The following is a 23,008-nucleotide window of genomic DNA, read 5'->3' as shown; positions in this document are numbered from 1 at the left end:
TTGAAGAATGTAGTACTTTAATACCCATATTAACTTTGTACCTTAATATGCCCGTTGATTTTTTCTAAACTTTAAAAATAATTTCTTCAGCAATAGGAAGTCTTTTCTTCTTCTGCGCACAACTCATTCAATTAACTAATTTCTAACTTGGTTCAGAAGTTTAATTGTGTTAAAAAAGCATGCAACATTTGCAATCTCACATTTCTCATGAAAATGTACACTTCTGAGGCACATGTAGATTAAAATGATAGCTATGACTAAAATTATGGAAACAATAAGTACATTAATTCATAATTTTAATTTGAACATTTGAAAAACAGTAGTATAAAAGGAAATGTCAATATGTCCTATGCACGGAAGGAACAGATTTTGAATTCTCATATTTGAGAAGGACCAACTGAAATGTGACAAACCTTGATTGACTTTGAATGTCAAAAACAAAGGAATGGCCACAAGATAGCACAGTGTATTCAAATTTACAAAATGAAGTTTCCAGGTAGTTAAACAACAATGTCATCACACAGCACATTTTTTAAACAGATGAAACATATCTGAAGGGAAAAATACATAGCTCCATTCATATTTTCTAGAGTAATGTTTCCCTAATTTTATGACCAGATACCACAACAAGGTTTTGGGAGGTCAGTATCTAGTCCTAGTCCTTCTGTAGTTGCAATCCCTGCAATTTGCACAATCACAGGGTTTGCAACTACAAAAGCATATTGTATCTTTTTGTAATGTACACATGCTTTTTCACAAGTCAAAAATCTCTTTCCAATTAGTACAGAGCATTTAAGACTAGATCCGAATTATGAATAGCTGGACACGAAAGGGATGTCCCATCCAAGCTGCAATTCGAAATGAAATGTAGCAATGATTTGTGACTGAGAGTGATGTCGTAAACAACTGATCAGTTACCGATCCCGGAGTTGGGATGGTAATTGATTAGAAAGGGGAAGCCATGGGACAGCTCCTCACTTTGAGAATCATGTTGGCAGTTTCAGGAGCAGCAGGCAGGTGTCCCAGGACCACTGCCTGTTCCCTTCAAGGCCTTCCCAAAAGAGAAACTTTCATTTTCTATTTTAAGCTGCACCTGCTGTTTTAATGGATACTTTCTGATTTAATAAACAAACAATTAAATAAATAATACACCTTTCCTATTTAGGAACGCAAATGCAAGGATGGAGCCTGCTGTCTCTAGCAAATCTCTATCCCTGAATTTGCAACGAATCACGGGGTGGGGGTTGGAATGAGGGGGGATCAAAACTTACATGCTGCCTTATTAATATTCATTATGCATGTCATTTTTTTCACCCAAGTGGAGGGACAATTTAGGATGCAACCTGTTAGTATAAAATTTGAATCACAAATTTCTTCCCATCCGCAAACCAGTCGCTGTGCAAAATGCACATCCCTTATTCGTGAATGTGAAGTGTGTGTGTGTGTGTGTATATATATATATATATATATATATATATATTTTTTTTTTTTTTTTGACTGGCTCCCAAGATTAAGCAAATGGAGAGGCTTTAAAACTAAAAACTCATGACTCATAAAAAAGAAAAGGGTCTTTACACAAATATTGAATACGATTAAAATATTTTGTTTTTCATACCAAAAAATACCACAAAAACTGCCAACACACAGGAACACACACCAACCGCATCACCACCATTACAGTGACGAGTATTTACAACATGTCTTAGATGCTTTAAATAGGACTAACAGATACAAAACTTCTCCAAAAATATTTTCTCTGAAATGTTTGTTAATTAACTTGTCAAGAGTCACATACTGTGTCCATTTTTGTTTCAAAGTCAATTCAAATACTGAAGACTCGGTGACAAAACAACAGTCAACATCAAAAACAAATCCAATTCAATTTACAGATAGAACTAAAAATAATTATGAGGACATTATGAAACTCAAAAAACAATGTTTATAAAACTGAGAAACAAAATGGTCTAGATTGGAATGTCATGGTCTATGAGGTTGTCCAGCATCATCTGCAAGGTTCAGTATATAGTTAGCCACATCCTGCTCTGTAGGTGCCTCTGAAACCACCCAAGAATCGTTGGTACACGTCACCTGCAGGCGACATATGGGGCAGTTTCTATTCCGATCACTCCTGTAGAGAAAATGGCCATCAGAAAAGAATAAACCAAACAAGCATGTCAATGCTGCTATCTTATCTTATAGATAAAGGAAGTAACGTTTACCTACCCAAAAAATCATGTTGTAAAGAGCTGTGTAACAAAGGTCGTGTTATTTGGTTGGAAACAGGCAGGTGAATTATACTCAAACATATTGTAGATGAGCACACCTATTAACGCAATATGAGAATTAGCCATTGAGCAATGTTTGACACTGAAAAGACTAAAAGAAAAGTTTACCTACATTCAAGGAAAATTATTTCTCGTTCATACTATATCTTCTTGCATATTCGTTACCAGGTAACAGCTCTTCAGCATAGCCAGATGGCACCATGTAGCATCAACTGCAACTCCACCCACTCTGTATGTGATAAAACTGGGACATAGAAGGAGTAAGTTCCTGTTTTTTTCTGCACTACATTGAAGCATGTGGAAAGGAACCGAGAGAGCATTAACAAATAGAGTACATGAACATTTTGTATACCGTTGCATCTTACTAATCACAGAAAAAACCATCAGAGTTGGAGGAGGAAGGACGGTGATGAATCTTAGTGAAAATATATACTTTCGATCATGAAAGTTGTTACAGAAGGTACGTAAATTAGCTAGCTTATCCAGTGAGGAAAAGACTAAATAAAACAGTAGATTTAAGTGAATAGATTTCTTAGAGAGACTTGCCCTACTTGGGCATCTGCTCTTGCATCCGTCTCAAGACAATAGTGTCTTGCAAAGGTGTGAATAGATCTCCAAGTTGCAGCTTTGCAAATCACAGAAATTGGAATGTTGCTAAATAATGCAGCAGTAGCTACTTTAGCATTAGGTTTCCCAGTTAAGGCTTTGTTGGCTTTCCGGTATTACAGGATTTTGTAGGGGACAATCCATCTAGACAAGAATTTTTTCAAAGTGGCAAATACTGTTCAGAACGAGCCATAGTTTACAAAGAGTTGTTTTGACTCTCTCAAAGGTTTTGTCTTTTCCAGATGGAAGTTCAAACCCTCCAAACATTGAGAGTATGGAGTATTCTCTCTGCAGGAGATGTGGGATTTGAAAAAAAGGTAGTACTGTAGGACAGGTGTAAAGTACGTGACTGACTAGTCGAGCCATAAAGTATTCCCCAATATGCCTGGCTGGTAATACCTCATTGGGAAGCTCTGGCATTTCTCATCTACTCAGTCTGCGAGAAGATATATTTAAGGGAAACACCAGTCGCAAAAGATGTCTATGTCTCAAAGAACGGCGTAATTTAATACCCATTTGTGATTCTCTTCAATGGCTCTGCTGAGTGTGACCGCTTGTACAGTCTGGATTCCTAGTACATGGACAGCTGTGATCCTGAGATTAACAAATTCCAGATTGTGTGTGCCTTGAGGGACAGTGATCTGGATCTCTTCCCTCCCTGCTTGTCAGATAATGCATGATTGTTGTATTGTCTGTTTCAATGAGGAAGAGAGGAACGCAGACCAGAGCTTGGTGCACTGCTCTCACCTCCTGTGGGTTGATATGATAAGATTGTTCCCTCAGAGACCATAAGCAGTGAATATGAAAGTGGTCCATGTGATAGCCCAACCCGAATGGGAAGCATCTGTCACAATGGTTTGAGTTGGAATATCTTGATGGAAATTCATTCACTTTTCCATTTTCTCAGAGACACCACCAGCTGAGTGATTGTTTCGTGTGAGATGCCAGGATCACTTTGTCCCCATCCTGCCTGAGAGTTGATCCCATTGATATTCCAGACAATGTTTCAGCGGTCTCATGTAGTCATTAATTTGGGAGGAGAAAAATACATGATGCCATTGATCCTCAAAGAGAGGATATTTGCTTTGCGAATGGATGGGTTGTTGTCTTCAGATTGCAACACATAATTATCTCTCCTCCGATTAAACACTTTTGTGTGCACTATGTCCAAGACTGCTACCAGGTAGAGGAGACTCTTTGATGGCACAGAGATACATTTCTCATGTTTATATGCAGAGCTAGTCAATTGAGACAGTCATTTGATGTGTTGGCACACTTGTTGGTAAGAAGATGCCTTGATGAGCCAGTTATCTACAAATGGGCAGACCGCATTTCTCATTTGACTGAAGTGAGCTGCAACATCCACCATGCATTTGGAAAAGCTCAGTGGCACAGATTTGAGACTGAAATGAAGACCTTCCATGAACTTCAGAACGTTCCAATGGTTCCTGGGTATGGGGATTCGAAAAGAGACATCTAGCAGATCAATTGAGCATACCCAGTCCCCCTTATGAAACTAAGGTGAGATTTGAAGGAGAGTTAACATTATAAACTTTTCTTTTCAAACCCACTTGTTTGCTTTTTTCAGGTCTAAAATGGGTCTTAACTTATTGTTTGGTCCTTTCTTCTTGACGAAAAAATAGCCGGAAAAAATGACCATGTTTTTGAGAGGATTTGCGAACTTTTCCACTGCAAGAAAGAGACTTGCTGTAGCTCTTTCCGATGAAACAAGGATGATTTCTTTGGTTGTATTGCTGGTGGAGGATGCTTGAATCTGAGACAGTATCCATTTTCAACAGTATTCCCAACCCATTTGTCAGTGGTTATATTTATCCTTCCTTCAAGGTAAGATGAAATGCTCCCCCCTAACAGAGTGGGTAATGGAGGAGGGGGAAGAAGGCACTCACTGCTTGCCACCATTGTATGGTTTAGTGGTTGGAAATGCAGAGTCAGGAATAAAGTCATAGCTGGTTCTATGAGACCTGGAAACAGAGGTAGCAACGTTCTGGAGACCTACCGTTGGTGCTGTGTCCCAAAGATTATAGTCGTGGAGGTTGTGGTGGTTTGCAAGTCAATATTTCATTTGTTGGCCCCCCCTGATAAGAACCTTCTTGAAAGTATTAATATCATTGACAGAAGATATCCTCGCTGGTGGGGTTGAGAATGTTTTAGAATACAGACCAGAAGACAAAGTCGAGCGATATGACTTTGAAAACCCTGATTTGGATGGAGCATCACATCTTCATCTTGAGCATGATCATCTGGGAGATCTTGAATAGTAAGGACACCACTGAGATCTTGACAATGTTCTGACCCTTGACATGTTTCAGCAAGGTTTAATATGACATGAGCGAGATCTAGAGTGCCTGTGGTGGCCGAAAAGGACAGGCTGGTGGATTTGGTGGTGGAAATACCATTGGAATTACTGGTCGTGGATGAGGAGGAAGTATAGTAGAAGAAGGATGGGAAGACTCCCTGGAACACGAGTGAACTATAGAAGGCACAGAACATGGAGAATACAGTATTATGACTGGAGACTGGTCTGGATGGAGTAGATAATGGAGTACTCTGAATGCCATTCCACCATCTTCTCTTGAAAAGTGGTATGATGTCTTGACATTGATGTTCTTCTTATAAACTGGTGTCTCGACGTTGAAGTACCTCTTGAAGTTGACAGCCTTGCCCTCAATGTTTGTGTGTCCTTTACGCCGAACCACCTCTGGACGGTGCGCAAGATGCTGTACCTCTTCTCTAGATCGATGTCTTCTACCTCGAACAGGGATGTAGTTTCTAACTGGATCTTCTCTTTTTGGATCTCACCTTGCAGGAGTGCTCAGAGGGTGAGCTAGGAGCACTGCAAGAGGGAACAGCCCCACCTCGCCTCTCAGAAGTCTCTCCAGCCAAGGAACCCTGCCTTCCTTAGTGCTCCACTTGATCATGCAGGCACATTTTCTTCCTCTCCCTCTCTTTCTCAATATATGTGTTAGACGTGGCATCTTTGTCGTGGTTTCCCCAGACTTTTTGCCTCTACCTCCTGTATTTTTGATGCTGTGCTTGATTTTGTTTGTGCTGGATTCGATGCTTTGGGCACTTCGCCACTGCTGATCAGTGTCAAAGTGCAAGTGCTACCTGTGTACTGCTGTTACAATGGGTTCTCCCGGATTGGCAGATTTGATTTTTGGTAAGTCCCTAGTAAAGTGCACTGAAGTGTGCCAGAGCCTGTAAATCAAATGCTAATAGTGGGCCTGCAGCACTGATTGTGCCACCCACATGAGTAGCTCTGAAAAAGTAACTCAGGCCTGCCACTGCAGTGTCTGTGCACAGTTGTTAACTACCATGTCTACTTGGCAAGTGTACCCACTTGCCAGGCCCTAACCATCCCTTTTTCTACATGTAAGGCATCCCTATGGTAGGCCCAAGGTACCCCCACTGCAGGGTGCAGTGTATGTGAAAGGTAGGACATGTACTAGTGTGTGTGACATGTCCTGATAGTGAAAAACTGCCACATTTCGTTTTTCACTATTGACAGGTTATCTTGCCCTATAGGACAGAATGGGAGTATATTTATAACATCTTATAAATATAACTTCCCATGGGGACACGATAGAGAAATAAAGTTTATGTTCTCTGAACTCAGAATTTAATAACACATTTTAGTAGAGATGCTTTTTAAATTGTGAGTTTGAAAATGCCACTTTTAGAAAGTATTTGTACACAAAGGGGTTGGCCCTGGAACACACACTGGGCCAGTGATATACATGATACAAATATGATTTAGCTGACAGTTTTTAATGCTGTTACACATTCGCAACCTGAGACCAAACTACTGAATGTCTTGATCTACATAATTTATTATGTTATTTATTTAAACTATTTTTGTGAAATGCTCAAATAATTAATTCAAAAACAGATCGAGATAACACCTCTTTGATGCATATAACAAAGTAACACAAAAACTGGACATAATCAACGGAATGATTTGCACATGACAATGAATACACAAATAACGATAAAATTCAAATATTCAACCAGTCAAATTCACGAAGCAACCCTACTCTGAGTTTAAATAACTTTCAAGGGTTGCCGGCCAAAGGGAATAGTGTTCTAGCCCACGGGTTTACATATTAAAAAATAATCCACTGTGATGCCTTCTCTATTTTTTTGCACTTCTTTGCCCTTTGGTATTGCGTGCCGATGCGTTTCAAATCCCAGTGCAATTTTCGGGATTATCTTCAGGGCTAGGACGGAGTAATAGCTAAAAGAACAAAAAAACAAACAAGGAGTTTTTTTTAGTGTTGCTCTTCTTTTTCTGATTGTATCTTGGTTACTCTAAGATTCTAACAAACAAAGTACCTTTAAAGTCGTCTTTTTCTTTTGGGAAGTGCCAATACGCTTGTGTTGCCAACCGTCTGGTCTGAAACACAAACGTTTCCATTAGCCACTAATATTGATTCAAAGAAGGTCCTAGATAGAGTTGTTAAACAACACAGTCAATGGACTTACTGTTATATGTATTGTGAAAGTCTTAAATGACAGCCTCAGGTATGCATTGTGTTCCCCTCGGCAGGACTTGCTGGTTAGATTAAGGCGTTCGTTTTCTGTTATCTGTACAAAACGCAATTGCTACAATTGTGTCCGCTCTGGACTTTGAAGTTAAAATGCTTAGCGGTTGTGCTCACTTACTTAAATTGCGAAGCGTTTGGCTGCTTCATCTTCGCTTGCGGCGTACGGCTCCAACTGGTCGGGTGTTTACAGCAGCAATGGAATTCGCATACTTATATGCTTGTAACTTCCGGTTTCGGAAGGGTGTGCTCACGAACCATCAAAGTGGAACCTGGATCTTGTGGTTCATAGTTAGTCATTCGGACAGTCTTTAATGTGGAGAATTACTAAAAACTTCTATACTATTTGCAACAATCCAACCTAAAGGATCTTGCGCCATGTAGTTCGTTCTTGGAACTACCGCTAATGAAGCTGGAGATTTAGTTCTTATTGCTTCGCCTTTCCATTGCTTAAACAGCCTCCTCATGGATTTTTAGCAGTTGAGCACGCGCTGTTTATGTTCTCGATATTTCTAACAGTTTGTTCAAGCCTGTGGTTGCACTATTAAATCTCAAAATCAAGTACCCCTCCTTCTGCAACAGCAACAACTGAACTTCAACATCTCCTCCTCTGGAGGTTTGGTTTATGGCACACAGTACAGTCCATTTGAAATCTTTCTCAGTGTGGTTGGCTTGGGTGACATGGCTGACCAACAGTGCATTTTGGACCCTAGTCCAGATTCGTGAACGATGTTGTACGATTCGCAACCCGACTTCTTGGTTGGTTTTTCCAATGTAGATTTTCTGGCAGGGGAAAATAATTACGTAGAAAACATTCTTTGTCTTACAGTTTGAAAAGGTTTTATGTACCCATCTGACATTATTATGCTCAAATTCTAGTCCTTCCATGGTGGATTCACAGGAAACACAGTTGCCACATTTGTGGTGGCCTTGAATTGGTTTTAAATTCCATTGGAACAATAGTTCTTGTTTTTCAGACAATGTTGGAACTTCAGCCCATACCAGCTGCTGGCCTATGCTACTATCCTTTTTCATGTCGAACATTGGTTGATCAAACGGACATTCGAGATTTTGCAGAAGGTGCCAATTCTTTAATACGGTTTGACAAAATCTTTTGGTATGTGGCCCATAAGTGGACACACAGAACAACTTTTCAAATGGTTGTTTGCTCTTTTTGGACAGAAGGCTTTCTCTAGGTGTAAACCATGCTCCTTTCCTTGCATGCTTACGCAGCTTTCAGGGATATCCTGGGTCTCTCAGTTTGTCACACAGAACTTTCGTATTGATTTTGAAATCCTGTCTACGTGAACAGTTATATCGGATTCTTAACTGCCCGTAGGGTAGATTATCTCTCAAATTCCTCCAATGCAAACTTCTGGAATGCAGGATAGTGTTCTTATCCGTTGGCTTTCGGAGTTTTGTTGTCCTGAACTCATTCTCAATTGGTCTCACCTCAACATTTTTGTCAAGGTGAATTTGATGTTGGGATGTTGTGTGTTCAGCCAATCAAAGAACCTTGTGATTTCCATTTCTGGGACATTCCAAAGGCACCAGATTTTGTCTATATATTGGTACCACTGTGTAAGGTGTTGTGCAAATGGATTATCGTTATGGATGAATTTGTCCTCGAATCTAGCCATTTAGAGAACAGCCATTTCTTTGGCAAAGGGACAACCCATCGCGGTCCCTTTCATTTGGGTAAAAAATGTGTCCTCAAATTTGAAATAATTTATCTCGAGTGCCAATGATGCCAATCGAAGAATAAATTCAGTAGGAACCTGGTGTTGTTGTTCACTGTTCTCCAAATAAAACTCTAATGCTTCTAAAGCCTCATACTGGGGAATCTGTGTGTACAGAGACACAACATCAAATGAGACAAGCCATTGGTTAGTGGAGTTGAATTGATGGCCTTCGATCTTATTTATAAAGTCCATTGTGTCTCTCAAGTAGAACGGAGCTTTTTGTAGGAAAAGTTTCAAAAAGATGTCCACATATTTGGAAATAGGCTCCAATAGAGAGTCACACCCAGCAACTATGGGTATCCCCAGTGGTTCCATCACCTGTTTGTGGATCTTAGGTAACAAGGATATTACTGGAATCCTAGGATGTTTTTTGTTCAGGAAATCATACTCTTTGGGTCCTAATATTCCAGATTCAAGCCCCTTCAAGAGAACAGATTGGATGGTTTCCTGCGTATCACGTGTTGGGTCCTCTTTGACCGGTCTATACCAGGCTTGATTCTGTACCTCGTTAAGACCTTCCTTAAGGTACATTTCTTTAGGCCACAGGACTACTGCTCCAACCTTGTCGACCATCTTAATCACTATAGAGGCATCATTCTTCAGAGCTTGTATGGCTTAAAATTGTTTTGGCGTAAAGTTACTTGGATTAAATGACTGTTTGTTCTCAAACTGTTGGATGGATGAAAGAACCACCTGTTCAAAGGCAATTGTTTCCTTCAGAATTGCATCCACAAGAGGAATGCATTTGGATTTGTTCGCATGACCTGAGATCATTGTAGAAGTGGTGTTGTCCTTATTGTGAAAAAAATGCCTTAAGCCTAATTTAGCTGAAAAATTCGATGGCTTTTATCTTGAGTCTTGTGAAGTCAGGTTTTCTTTTTGGGACAAATTTTAGGCCAAGTTCCAGCACATATGTTTCATCTTTAGTTTAACAATTTTGGGATAGATTTATGATGGAAGAAGGAGCAAAGTTTTGTAGAATTGACATCTGGTTCTTATTTCCCATGGCTGGGTTTTGAAACGCACCTTGTTTTTTTGCTTACCCTTTGTGGATTTCTATGAGATGAGCCTTCACCAGGATCTGAATCCCCGTGGAGTCTGATGAAGAGGTCTCAGGGAATGAGAGAAATCTATTTTTTTATCCTATTTGGTAGTCTGATAAAGCTCTTCGTGATTCAATTTTGGTATATAATCCTCTTTAAGGGAGGGATACACTGACTCAAGTGAGAATACTTTTTTAGAAAAGGGTCAGCAAAAAAACAAGGTGCGCTTCAAAAACCAGCCATGGGAAATGAGAACCAGATGCCAATTCTGGGGAGGTTGAGGTGTGCCTGGCCCTTCCAGGATGACAAAGAGCTGGTCTGAATAGACCCTGGCTGCATTTACAGTAGAGGGAGGGGATTACCTTGCACCTTAATAGGGCCTGTCTCCTTTGCTGTCTACACCCCTTGCAGTCCTGCTGCACCAATGAGGTCAGAAATGGTTTGGACTGGGCTCAGATACCCTTGCACAAAGAGAACAAAGACATTTTGGGTATAAGTATTAGTCCTAAAACCCTTGAACTTTAGACTACTTCTGGAATCAAGAGGAACCTTTGACAAGGAGAAGGGCGGGAAAACTGGAGGAGGCATATTGCCCCTTTGCTGTGTGCTGTCTGCGGTTGGCCTGCAGTAGCTGTTTCTGCCAAGGAAAGGAGAAGGACTTTGCTGTGTGCTGTGTCGCCCTGCTTGAGGAAGATCTCCAAGGGCTTGAGTATAGCTGGCCTCCTGTTCTGAAGTCTCAGGGAAACTAAGACTACACCCCCAGGTACCTTGAACTTCCTTGCTGGGAGGTCTGACCTGCCAAGAGGTGCCGGTGTTGGACCTCTGGAGGCTGTTCCTGCTATTGGGAGCTGGAAAAGCAACGCAACTACAAGAAAACCGACACATAACTCTTCTTGCTGCTGTTTTTCCGATGCAGCACCACTGTGCGAGAAGAATCTCCACGCATCGCTGCCGAAACCGTAAGACATTGAGGGATCGCGGCTGAAGAAACCGATGCATCACCGCTGCAACGTTTGCGGACGCATCCCGGATTTCCACGCATGGTACCGGTGAGGCAAGTTTTGCCAACGCATCACCCATGGACAACAACCGTACCAGAATCGCCACATCACTTCTCCTGCGTGCAGCAAAACGTTCACAACGCATCTCTTTGTTTTTCAACACATTTCCCATCTCTGCAGCTGTTTGGCCTTGTGAATTTTGTCGCAATTACAGGTACTTTGAGAGAAATCACTCATCCAAAGTTTCCTATGGTCCAAGTATGCCTTTCATCCATCCAAAAGTACGGGCAAGGCCTACTACAGCGCCATGAAACCAAACGGTGTACGTGCGCTTTACAAATCATTTTTAACATTAACAAGTTGTTTGAAACCTTTTTAAAGTCATATTCTTATTACATGTATGTTGGATTTTTGTCATTTTGGTCTTGTTGAGTTTAGATAAAGATACTTTATTTTTCTAAAATGGTGTGGTGTCCATTTGTGGTGTTATCACTGTATTACTGTGTGTTTTGAGTACAAATACTATACACATTGCCTTTGGGATACGTCTGTCTGCTCGTGCCAAGCTACCCAGGGGGTGAGCAGGGGTTATCTAAAGTGTGTATCTCACTTAACCTGACTAGAAGCAAGGGTCCCTATTTGGACAAAGGTACCTACCTCTGCCACCTACCTCTGCCAACTAGAGAATATGTCCGGAGAAGGTAATGCGCTGACAACATGCCTTGGGGTCATGTGAATCCGGCAAACAGAGGATACAGATCCTGTGTGGGTTTGTTTTTGCCATTTTTCTACCATACTCTGGGCATTTCGCAAAAAAGGGAGCGCAATTTGTGGCAAAAAAGATATACTGTCGGTCAGGGAAATATCAGACAACACTCTTCTCCCTAAAGGATGTCAAGTGAACAACTTGTGGAATGCTTTTGGTGAAATGTTTTCAATGAACAAGCCTTACAAAGTCAGAGCCCCGCTCTAGGATCCTGTTAGCAGGAGTGGATTATAGAACTGGCAAAATTGCCACTTGCAGGACATAATGGAAAACTGGAGGTCAAGGAGCCCTTAAAGGTACAGTATTCTACTGTCACTGTTTTCAAAGCGTCAGCCTATGAAATAACATTGTCCTATCTTTCCCTATCGTTCACTTTAAAAGACATCAAAAAGAGTTTGTGAGTGACATTTCAAAAGATCACTTTAACTTGTTTTTAGTGACTTTTAAAGGCTGTATTCCGTTTTGATACCATCTTTTAAAGTCAAATAATGGAATTGGCGAATTGTCTTAGGGCTGTAAAAGTTTACATTTTTTGTTACATGTACCTTCTGGCCTTTTTGAAGTAAGGCAGTTGAAATAACTGCTCTGAGGTCCCTGCATTGACAGGAATATTCAGTGCTTATGATTATCAAAGTAGATCTCCTGAGAGAGAGAAAGACTAATTCATTAAAGTCTGCTGGGGCATTAGGAAACCCACAGAGTCATTAGGATTCCCAAAGTTTAGATACAGATTAAGAATAGTATGGGACCTCTATATCAGATGCTGTTAACAAAGCAGGCATCTCTCAGTGATGTGAGTCTGGATAAAGGTCACACACTGCAAGCTAGCTGGAGATTAGCAGATATAAAGAGAATAGGAGAACCTCCAGAAAAGCTTTAAACCCATCTTACTTCTGGTGGTTTGTCAGGTAGTCAGTGACCACCCTAGTGAATGCAGGACAGTGAGGTCTGTTTTGAGATTAGTAGTATTAACAAAACTTCAGAATATAAGGAAGTAAGGTGTCCCATTTAAAGTGCATGGATAGAGAGAAAACACTTACAGTATTATCCCATCTATACCTATTTTTAGAACTATGAGCACTAAAAACACTTTTGAAACCTCTGCCAATCAGAGGTGTTCTATTTTTCTTGCATTGCAAAATAACTGCTAGACTAACGGAACGTTCTAAAAAAGGCTTTACATTTTTTTTGTCAAAAACAATTTATTTTGTGATGTTTTCTTAAGTCCTTCTCCTCTGTACAACAAATCCTAATGTGCTTTTCCAAATAGGCACTGAGAGGCCAAATTAGTCCACTCATGTCAACCCTCTAGAAAATGAAGGAAATGAAGGCATTAAGCACCAATGCCAAATCGATGAGTGGGTAGAAAAGTTCAACAACACCTTAAAGTGCGAAATCAAGAAACTGGTGCTGGACTTCGGTCATGGTCTAGCAACCCTTTAGGCCAATCTAACATGCTCTATAATAGAAGAAGAGTATGTTGTACGTGAGGAAAGAGAGCAACAACCCTGAACCAGTGGCACAATAAGTAGCTATGTGTAAACCAAACAAGAAAGTAAGGATGAGGTAAGGGTTTTGGTCCACAAGAACCTTTCCCAAAGTCAGCAAAATTGATATTAACAAAGAGCTTGCCTTTGGAGTTTAAGTTAAGGGTCAAGTTTTGATGTAGCTATTCTAACAAACTACTGCCTCTGTGGAGAGGATGCTACTTGATCAGAAAGACACCAGCAAATTTACCTAACTCATCCACCAACCAAACTTCCACCATTCTGAACAAATTCTACAAGTAAACAGCCAATTAAATCTGCTGGTAGATATGAAAGACAGATATATATATATATATATATATATATAGTATAGAGAACTCGGGCACGCTCAGTTGATATTTTCAAGGGACTGCAGAATTTCATCCTGGATAAAAAAACAAGCATGGCTTATTTTTAAAGCTACTGGGTTTGACTCTACATATTGCCCATAGAAATCAAAGAGGCCCTGATCGTACATGTGACAACGTGGATTATTAGTTGAGGTGGATGGTAGTACACCACAAGTAATAAAGTTACTATTCTTGTTAGGTCAAATAAAGGTTTCAGTAATTTAAACCAGAGCTCAATCTCTAGTAGTTATAGCACAGAGCAGGCAAGCTTATCTTATGTGCAAAGCATTTAGAAGTACCAAAACAGTTCAAAAGTCAAAAACACAAAACAATAAAAATGACTCCAGTTTGTAAAAACAAAGACTAATTTAATAGACAAAATGACACTAAACAACTAAAGTCCAATCAGGGGAACCAGAGATATACATTTCTAAATTTTTAAATGGAAGTATCACCAGAAAAGCATTAAGCACCAACCACACTCATCTGGTTGTATTTGACTGGGACCGAGGTGCGTACTAACGCCGACCACAATGGAACACTAGTTGGATATAGAAACTGGATTAGTCCCAGCCAGAGTTTTATCTTCTGATTTGGTCTCTTAAATGGAAGTCATAAATCCTCAGAGAGGGAAAGGCAGCAGGCTGTTGCAGAGAAGGGGCTCCTTGAGGCCGGATAGGTTTCGGAGCCGAGCCGGACGGCGGGGCTGGCGAGTGTTTCTTCGGATCTTGGTTAAGGCCTTTTGGCGATGCCGCGACCGGAGCCTTCGGTAACGGGCTAATCGGTGTGGATGTATGACATTACAACGCATGCTTTTACATCGCATGCCTTTACAACGCGGTTTTTACAACGCAAACCTTTACAACGCATAGCGCTTTGGGGTGCTGGATAGTGAATAGTTTAATTTACTATTCCAACTCCAGTCCCCGTGGACACTATGGAAGGTGTTGGATAGTAAATTAAACCTATTCCCTATCCTAGAGCGCCCCCCCGCGCAATGCGTTGTAATGGTTTGCGTTGTAAAAGTTGCGTCGTAAAGGCACTGCGTGGTAAAAGTTGCGTTGTAAAGGATGTTTCCCCAATCGGAGTTGGTGGCAGTGTACTCACGATTTGCCCCGGTGGGACCTCGTCGTCGGAGTCCGAGTAGTCGGTGACGGTCTCTAGGTCCGAATCTGGAGCTTCCGGTAGTTCTTGGTCATCATTGAAGATGTTGTCTGGTTCCGGTGCCTGTCGCTGCATCTCTTGCCTAGCAGCCTGTAGAATCAGGATTGTTTTCTTCAACCGGAATTGTGCACAGACTGGGCAGGTTTCTTCCTTATGGTCTGGTGATAGGCACTTGTTGCATACTGAGTGTTTGTCAGTATGCGGGAACTTGGAGTGGCATTGTGGGCACCTTTTGAATAGGCTCCTTTCCATCGACAGCAGGCCCACGTGGCGTCGAAAAGGCTCAACGGCCCACGTCGACGACCGGTTCGAGATGGAAAGTTCAATCGAGTTAATAATTACCGAGCTAGAACAATACCGTCGAAGTCGAAGGCCTTTTGGCCTTTAGAAAGTTTTGTTTTCGATTCCGAAGTTGGATCATAGGAATAACATCCGAACCCAATGGCGGAAAAAACCAATCTGAGGATGGAGAAGATGCCCATGCGCATTCTAGTCCAGGGGAGGAGTCACCTATCTCGTGATACTTCGAAGACTCTTCCAGGACAACAAAGTGCAATCATCCGGACCCAACACTAGGTGGCGATCTATGCACACATATGAATTCAGCAGCCCACATGCCTCGAACATAATTATATCCAAAGTGGATTGTAGGATCACATAACGCGAGGTCTTTTCACAAGGGTGAATTTATGTGTAAATGTACTCACATGTAATATCTACTCTGGCACCTCGGTCTAGATCTACACTTTTGTGCTATTCATCAATTCCAAATGCATATTTACGCCAAAGTGTAGAATTGCATGTGCCCATTTCCTTCTTTCCCACAGTTCAGCATGTGGAGACAGCTAATATGTCAAAAAGAGTAAAGTGAGGTATATTACCTACGTTCAAACCACAAGTCTTTATTATCTTCCTCCTTTAACAAAACATTTTGGAAAGGAGGAAGATAATAAATACTGTTGCTGTGCTCCTCGCTTTGCCCTTTTGACATATTGATTTAGATTTATAAGTACGGGCTGACTGATATCAAAACAGGCAGCACGAAGGCAAGTCTGTTATATGTAAAAGCCACCGTCTAGGGGTGGAGACACCTAAGACTGAATTTACAGGTGTAAAGTTACTACTAGAAACCGTTCATATGTACGTGAAGACCTCTGTCATCAAAGCAGACATATGACTATGGGAAAGCATTACATTAGTATTAATAAAGTTTATTATATTTTTTTAAGTATTAAAATGTAAAACATGTTTGTTAAATAATTTAAAATAATTATTATTAACCTTGTAACCTCTTTAGGTAGGTAGAAAACAAGTTTATTTAGACAATTGTACATAAAACATTCTAAAAATATATTTAACAATTAAAATCAATAAATTAGCCTTTTTAAATGTTTACCACACCTGATAAACAGAACTAAAAAGATAAAAAGATACATTAAAAAAAGGCCTGCATTTTATAATGCCTACAGCTCCTGTTTTTAAGTACATTGCATTTTTAACCATATTCCGTAGGACAGAAAATGGGATTGGCACATTTTTTACTAACTCTTCAAAGATTTGCGGGGACTAAAATGGGTTTCTTATCTTGAACATATCACATATTTCATAAGTGAGGACACAATTCTAGAATATAAAATAGGACAGTCTTAATTGGAAATTCCCATTACATAAGTTAACATGTGATCTAGAAATATGAATTGAAGTTAAATACTTAATTTCTAGTCTGACTGCAGTAATAAAGTTATGCTGCTATTCACTGAACCAACACAACACAGAAACTGGGCAAGGAAACAACCTAATAGAAGGTAGCTGCAAGCCTTTTTGGTTATTAATTAATAAGGCTATATTTTAACATTTGACTTTCCAATGATAACTGTTAGGACGCTTGAAAACCTCCAACACATTTGTTTCATACCACATATTTTAAGCAATAATTATACCACTCTTCAAGCCTCTGAACACACCATGGAAATCTTGTATCATGACGACAGATAGGTTTCAAGTTTTTTTTTTCAATTGTTTTTTTTACCTCATCTGAGGTCTACAATCAACATATTAAACAGAATAAAACCCACATCTCAATTCCCAAGATAGTCCATATCACCCATAAAATCAATGTAATATTAATTTAAAAAACAGGTAACAAACATTTAAAACATTTATATACTTTAAAACCCCCCAAAACATTTGGAGGATTTTGTAACAAGTCCATCAGATCCTGGTAAGAGTCCAGCTTAAATCTTTTTAACGGAAGTAGTCAATATGTCCCAATGCCAACCCCTAGCTCCGGGAAAGGTTCCTTAAGTCAGTCTAATATAAAAGCGCAAACGTCCTCCCCTCCAGTCCTTCCTTGATCCCAAGAAAGCGAAGATTATTCCTCCTCTGGCGATTTTCCATATCTTCTAGCTTCCACATTGCGTCTTTTAATTAAGCTTCATGGGATATAGAGCCTTCCCTTACAACAGATAGTTCTCTTTCGACAGCTTCGGTTCTCTCTTCAATGACATTCATCCGTTCCCCGATCTCTGCGCAGGCTTTGCCAACTTTCCGAGCTGCGCCTTCCAACTTCTTTGTAGCTTGTCTAGCTTTCTTGCCATCCGCCCTGGTCTCTGCACAATGTTATTTAATTGATTCTAGAATCATACTTAGCGCAGAATTCATATCACCTGACTCTTAATGTTGCTCCTCCGAGGGGCCTGCGACCTGACCCAACGCCAATTCCGTAGGACCGATAATCCTTGTGTGAGAGTAGTCCCATTTTAGACTGGTGCCGGTGGACCGCCTTCCCTGTTTTCTTTGCATCTCAACAGGCCCCTTGTGCCCCTTTTGAGCACCTTTGTTGTTTTTGGCGCTTTAGGGCAGTATCTGGTGCCTCGAGAGTACTAGAATCCGAAGTCAAGATGCTATCCCCACTTTCACTATGTTCGGAATCTGAGAAACCTGATAATGAATCCTCGGCAAGTGAAAAAAACGTGTCTGTATTATCCGATATGATGTCGTCTGTCGTTAAGCCATCGAGGGCTCTGATATATGCTGGTCCCCCAGAAGCGTCTTCTTGTATAGTAACAGACATACCAGATGAAGGGTCAGATATAGCGCAAGAGCCACTCACAGTGGCATCATGCGCCATCTCGCTTGGTGTGCTGACACCATCTTCTTCCAGAACCTCGAGCTGCATTGTTGAGATCTCGCCCAAGGTATCCCCCCCGAAGTTCACTAAAGGGCTGAGCCTGGGATTCTAGGTTCGTGTTCTGCATGAGATCGGGAGTACATAAGTTTTGTATACCTTCCTTAGTTTAAAAAAAGTCTGTAATAGCCAGTTGGGGCAGTGCAGAATTTGGGGAAAGAACATCCCCATCCGGAGTTGCCCCTCCTTCTTTCATCATCTTTGGAGCAGTAGCTTTCCGTCCTCAAGTTTGTAGGTGTTCAGCCGGGGTCTTCCGTTTTCCAACTCCTCCCCTATCCGCTTGTTTCTTCGGGTTGCGTGGCTCGTTAGGATTAGCTACCTGGCTCGATGAGGACTCCGGTCTAGAAACCAGGATCTGCGTAGCAATTTTTTCCCACAGCTTCTTTTCCCCCTCTCGAGGTCTTTGGAGGCATAATTCCAGGCCCTTCTGTGCGTTTAGAGCCAAACACTATTCTTTGAGCCCTCTGCACCAATTTGTGTCCAAATGCCAATGCAGAATCCAGCCAGAACCTCCAGGTAGAACGAAATGTCAGAGGTCTGGTAACCAAAGGGTTACACCTACTCCTTGCAGTAACAGCCGACTCACAGCCCGGCCCGCTTCCGTCCTCCCTCGCCTGGAAGTTCCGCCCGGTGCTTGCTAAGATGTCCTGCCGCCCAGCTGGTGCTCCGCGTCTGCTTGAGCAATGTAACCCATCCACCGGGCCCAGGGCCACGACAGTAGCCGCCGCGCTCGATCCCCACGGCCGGAGGTGAGCAGTATTCTTCTGGAGAGGGCTAGCCTAAGGGCACATTCAGGTGCTGAGGAAGAGGACCTACCGTGGCGTACTACGCTGCCGCTGCCATCTTGCTTTCTGAAATTGCTGTCCTCCGTAAATCCTCTGGCAGAGAAACTAAACAGCCGAGGGCCATTTTAGTCTTTTTTTGGTAACTACCTAATTAGGCAGGCTATTTTAAAAAAAGCTCATCCCGAAGGTAGAAGACAGTATAATGACTCTTCCTTCTTTGTTTGCCCCGATTTCTGCCACATCATGGTGGAACGCAGATGGCAACTGCGACGACTGATCAAACCGTACCAAGATGCAGGCTTTGAGGCATACTTGCTGGCTCCGGCTAGATTGAAAACTGTTGTTAGAGGTTCTTTTAAGTTCTTTACCTCTAAAATTCAGGCGAGAGAGTATCTGTAACAAGTCGGTGGGAAATAAGAACTAGATGAGAACTAGTTTGGGCCTTTTCTCTTTCTAATGGGCCTCAGGGACGGTTTTTGGCAAATGGTTTGAAGAACAGAGGGGTGCACAGGGGGTTGGGGGCTGCGGTGCTCTTGCTACCTCCATCACTCGGACCATATGGGTCTGGCTGCTTTCAAAGGGAGGAGGGAAGGGTTAGGGTTAGGGTGGGGGTGGGTGGAGGCAAGGGGGGCACAGGCTACAATGGAGAAGGGTGAACAACAGCTGAAGTGTATTTTTGTGGATTTTGTGTTTTTTTGGATGGTATCAAAGACCTGGGACTATTTTTGATGGATGTTAGGACTAGTGGATTTGACAGGCAATATAATATTCAAGATAAAGAAATGTGGTGTTACAGCTTGAAAATTATTTTTAAAAGCTATAATGGCTAAATTACGCATCGCCACTATCAACATTTGTGGGCTTAACGATAGTGCTCAAAGGAGAAAGGTTCAAGAAGATCTCAAAGTCCTCAATGCCGATCTGTACCATCTTCAGGAAACTCATATTGCTCGGAAAGACTGTGATCTGTATAAATCCTTAGGGCTGAAGGTCTTAGCATATACTTCGCAAGATGTTAGGACTAAGGGGGTTGCCATTCTCTCGAAGGAATATGCTACTTACCAGTATGTAGGGCTGCTGACATTCATATCTTGTGCATAGATCGCTGCCTAGTGTTGGGTCCGGATGATTGCACTTTGTTGTCCTGGAAGAGTCTTCTAAGTATCACGAGATAGGTGACTCCTCCCCTGGACTACAGTGTGCATGGGCATCTTCTCCATCCTCAGATTGTTTTTCGCCATTGTGGCAAAGATGGAGTATAGTAAAGTAAGAGATGGCCATGCAAAAGAAAATCCTGCAGCTGCAACAGGCACCGGGGAGGAGGGTGGGCGATATGAATGTCAGCAGCCCTACATGCCAAGAACAGATGCATGCTGGTAAGTAGCATATTCCGTTCGAGGCATGCGGGCTGCTGAATTCATATCATGTGCACAGACTGTATAGCAGTATCTCCTCTAGCGGTGGTCACCTGTACCAGCTGCAGCAGTCTGAAAAAGAGTTTTAAGGACAGCCTGGCCTACAGCAGCTTGCTGCTTTGATTGCACGTCTACACAATAGTGTTTAGTGAAAGTGTGTATGGTAGACCATGTAGCTGCCCTACATATGTCTCACGTCTACACAATAGTGTTTAGTGAAAGTGTGTATGGTAGACCATGTAGCTGCCCTACATATTTCTTCAAGGGGAATATTCCCTAGGAAAGCCATGGATGCCCCCATTTTGCGCGTAGAGTGTGCTTTTGGGGGAACTGTTAGAGTGCGTTTAGCTTTTTGATAGCATATTTGAATGCATTTAACTATACATCTGGCTATTCCTGATTTTGAGATGGGATTACCTTTATGTTGTGGTGAAAAAGCAACAAATAGTTGCTTTGTTTTCCTAAATAATTTAGTCCTATCAACATAATATAGCAGAGCTCTCCTTACATCTAGTGTGTGTAGGGCTCTTTCAGCTACTGACTGTGGGTTTTGGAAGAAAACTGGCAATTCTATTGATTGATTGATATGGAAAGTGGATATGACGTTTGGCATAAACTTAGGGTTGGTCCTTAGTACTACCTTATTTGCATGTATTTGCATGAAGGGTTCTTGAATACTTAGTGCCTGAAGCTCACTTACTCGCCTGAGGGAGGTAATGGCAATCAAGAATGCCACCTTCCATGTTAGAAATTGCAATTCACATGAGTGGAGTGGTTCGAAAGGAGGTCCCATAAGACTTGTAAGTACTACATTTAAGTTCCAGACTGGTGAAGGTGGGTGCTTTGGAGGGATTATCCTTTTAAGTCCTTCCATAAAAGCCTTGATTGGTGGTACCTTAAACAGGGAAAGATGTTGCCTGTTCTGGAGATATGCTGCTATAGCAGCAAGATGTAGCCTTATGGAAGAGTATGCTAGATTGCATCTTTGAAGATGCAAGAGGTAACAGATAATGTTTCGGATGGAAGCATCTAATGGATTGATGTTATTATTGTTGCAATAAATTACAAATCTTTTCCATTTTTTCTGCATAGCACGCTCTAGTAGTTGGCCGCCTTGCCTCCTTGATAATGTTCATGCAATCAGGAGGTAAGTTAAGGTATCCGAACTCTAAGACCTCAGGAGCCAGATCACTAGGTTCATTTGATTGGGATTTGGGTGTCTGATTTCTCCATGGTTCTGAGTTAGAAGGTGGGGTGCGAGGCGCAGCCTTTGATGAGGAACTACTGAAAGCTCTAGGAAGGTTGCGTACCATGGCTGTCTTGCCCATGTGGGAGCAACCAGGATCATTGTGAGTGACTGCTGACGTAGTTTGCGTGCCACTAGCGGAATAAGTGGAGCTGGTGGAAAAGCGTACGCAAATCTGCCTGACCAGTTCATCCATATCGTATTGCCCTGTGACAACGGATGTGGGAACCTGGCGGCAAAGTACTGGCATTTTGAGTTTTTGTTTGTGGCAAACAGAGCTATCTCTGGATGCCCCCATTTGTGGAAGAATGGTTGGAGAACTTGAGGGTGAATCTCCCATTTGTGTAGCTGTTAGCTGTGTCTGCTTAACAGATCCGCTACTTGATTGTCTTTTCCTGGCAGGTGTTCTGAAATGTTTCTTGGAATTGACCACCTCCATATGCTCTGTGCTAAGTGGGACAACTGTGGAGAGTGTGTCCCTCCTAGTTTCTGGATGTAGTACATGGCTGTCATGTTGTCCGTCCGGATCAACACAGCCTTGTTGTACAGGTATTTTTGGAATACTTTTAGTGCCAGAAATTTTGCTAGCAACTCCAGTTGGTTGATATGCAGTTTCTTTTGTTTGATTGTCCAGAGCCCTTGGACTGTGTATTCAAGTAGGTGGGCTCCCCTACCTGTCAGTGATGCGTCCGCTGTTAGTACTACTTGTAGAACCGGCTCTTGGAACAGTCGCCCCTTGGAAAGGTTTTGGTGGTCCCACCACTGCAGAGAGTTGTAAGCGCGACTGTCAACCAACACTAGGTCTTTTAGTTGTCCCTAAGCTTGGTTCCACTGCCGTGCTAGACATTCCTGTAGTAGGCGCATTTGAAGTCGGGTATGAGGGACAATGAATATGCAGGAGGCCATCATGCCTATGAGCTGCATGAACACTCGAGCTGGCAAAGAGTGTTGTGGCTGAAATGTTTGGATGAGAGTCTGCATGTTGGCTATCCTGGCTTGATTTGGATATGCTTTTGCTACTGAGGTATTTATTGTAGCCCCCAGATATTGCTGTGTGTGGGAGGGCTCTAGATGTGATTTTCGGTAGTTCATGGAAAAACCCAGGCTGTGTAGCAGCTGGAGTGTCTAGACGTATGGCTTGCACACTGTGCGTACGAGTTTGCTTTTATGAGCCAATCGTCCAGGTATGGAAACACGTGGATGTGTTGTCTTCTGAGGTGTGCAGCTACTACCGCTAAACATTTTGTGAACACTCTTGGGGCTGTCGTTACCCCGAAGGGGAGAACCTTGAACTGATAATGTTGACCTTCTATTGTGAACCTGAGGTATT

General features: G+C 41.9%; 1 protein-coding gene across 2 annotated transcripts in view; it reads right to left on the bottom strand.

Annotated features, from left to right (window-relative positions):
- Positions 1-279: 279 nt before the first annotated feature.
- RNF141 (ring finger protein 141) overlaps positions 280-23,008 on the bottom strand; it is a 187,984-nt gene continuing 165,255 nt past the window's right edge. For both annotated transcript variants that reach the window (XM_078680950.1, XM_078680949.1), the window contains one exon: positions 280-2,128. In XM_078680950.1, coding sequence (XP_078537076.1) covers positions 1,978-2,128 — 151 coding nt within the window. In that variant the 3' untranslated portion in view covers positions 280-1,977. The remainder of the gene's footprint in view (positions 2,129-23,008) is intronic.

The sequence above is a fragment of the Lissotriton helveticus genome, chromosome 3_1 (genome assembly GCF_964261635.1).
Source record: "Lissotriton helveticus chromosome 3_1, aLisHel1.1, whole genome shotgun sequence".
Classification (NCBI taxonomy): domain Eukaryota; kingdom Metazoa; phylum Chordata; class Amphibia; order Caudata; family Salamandridae; genus Lissotriton; species Lissotriton helveticus.
Note: the sequence above shows the minus strand (reverse complement) of the source record. Positions and strands in the feature narration are given on the sequence as shown.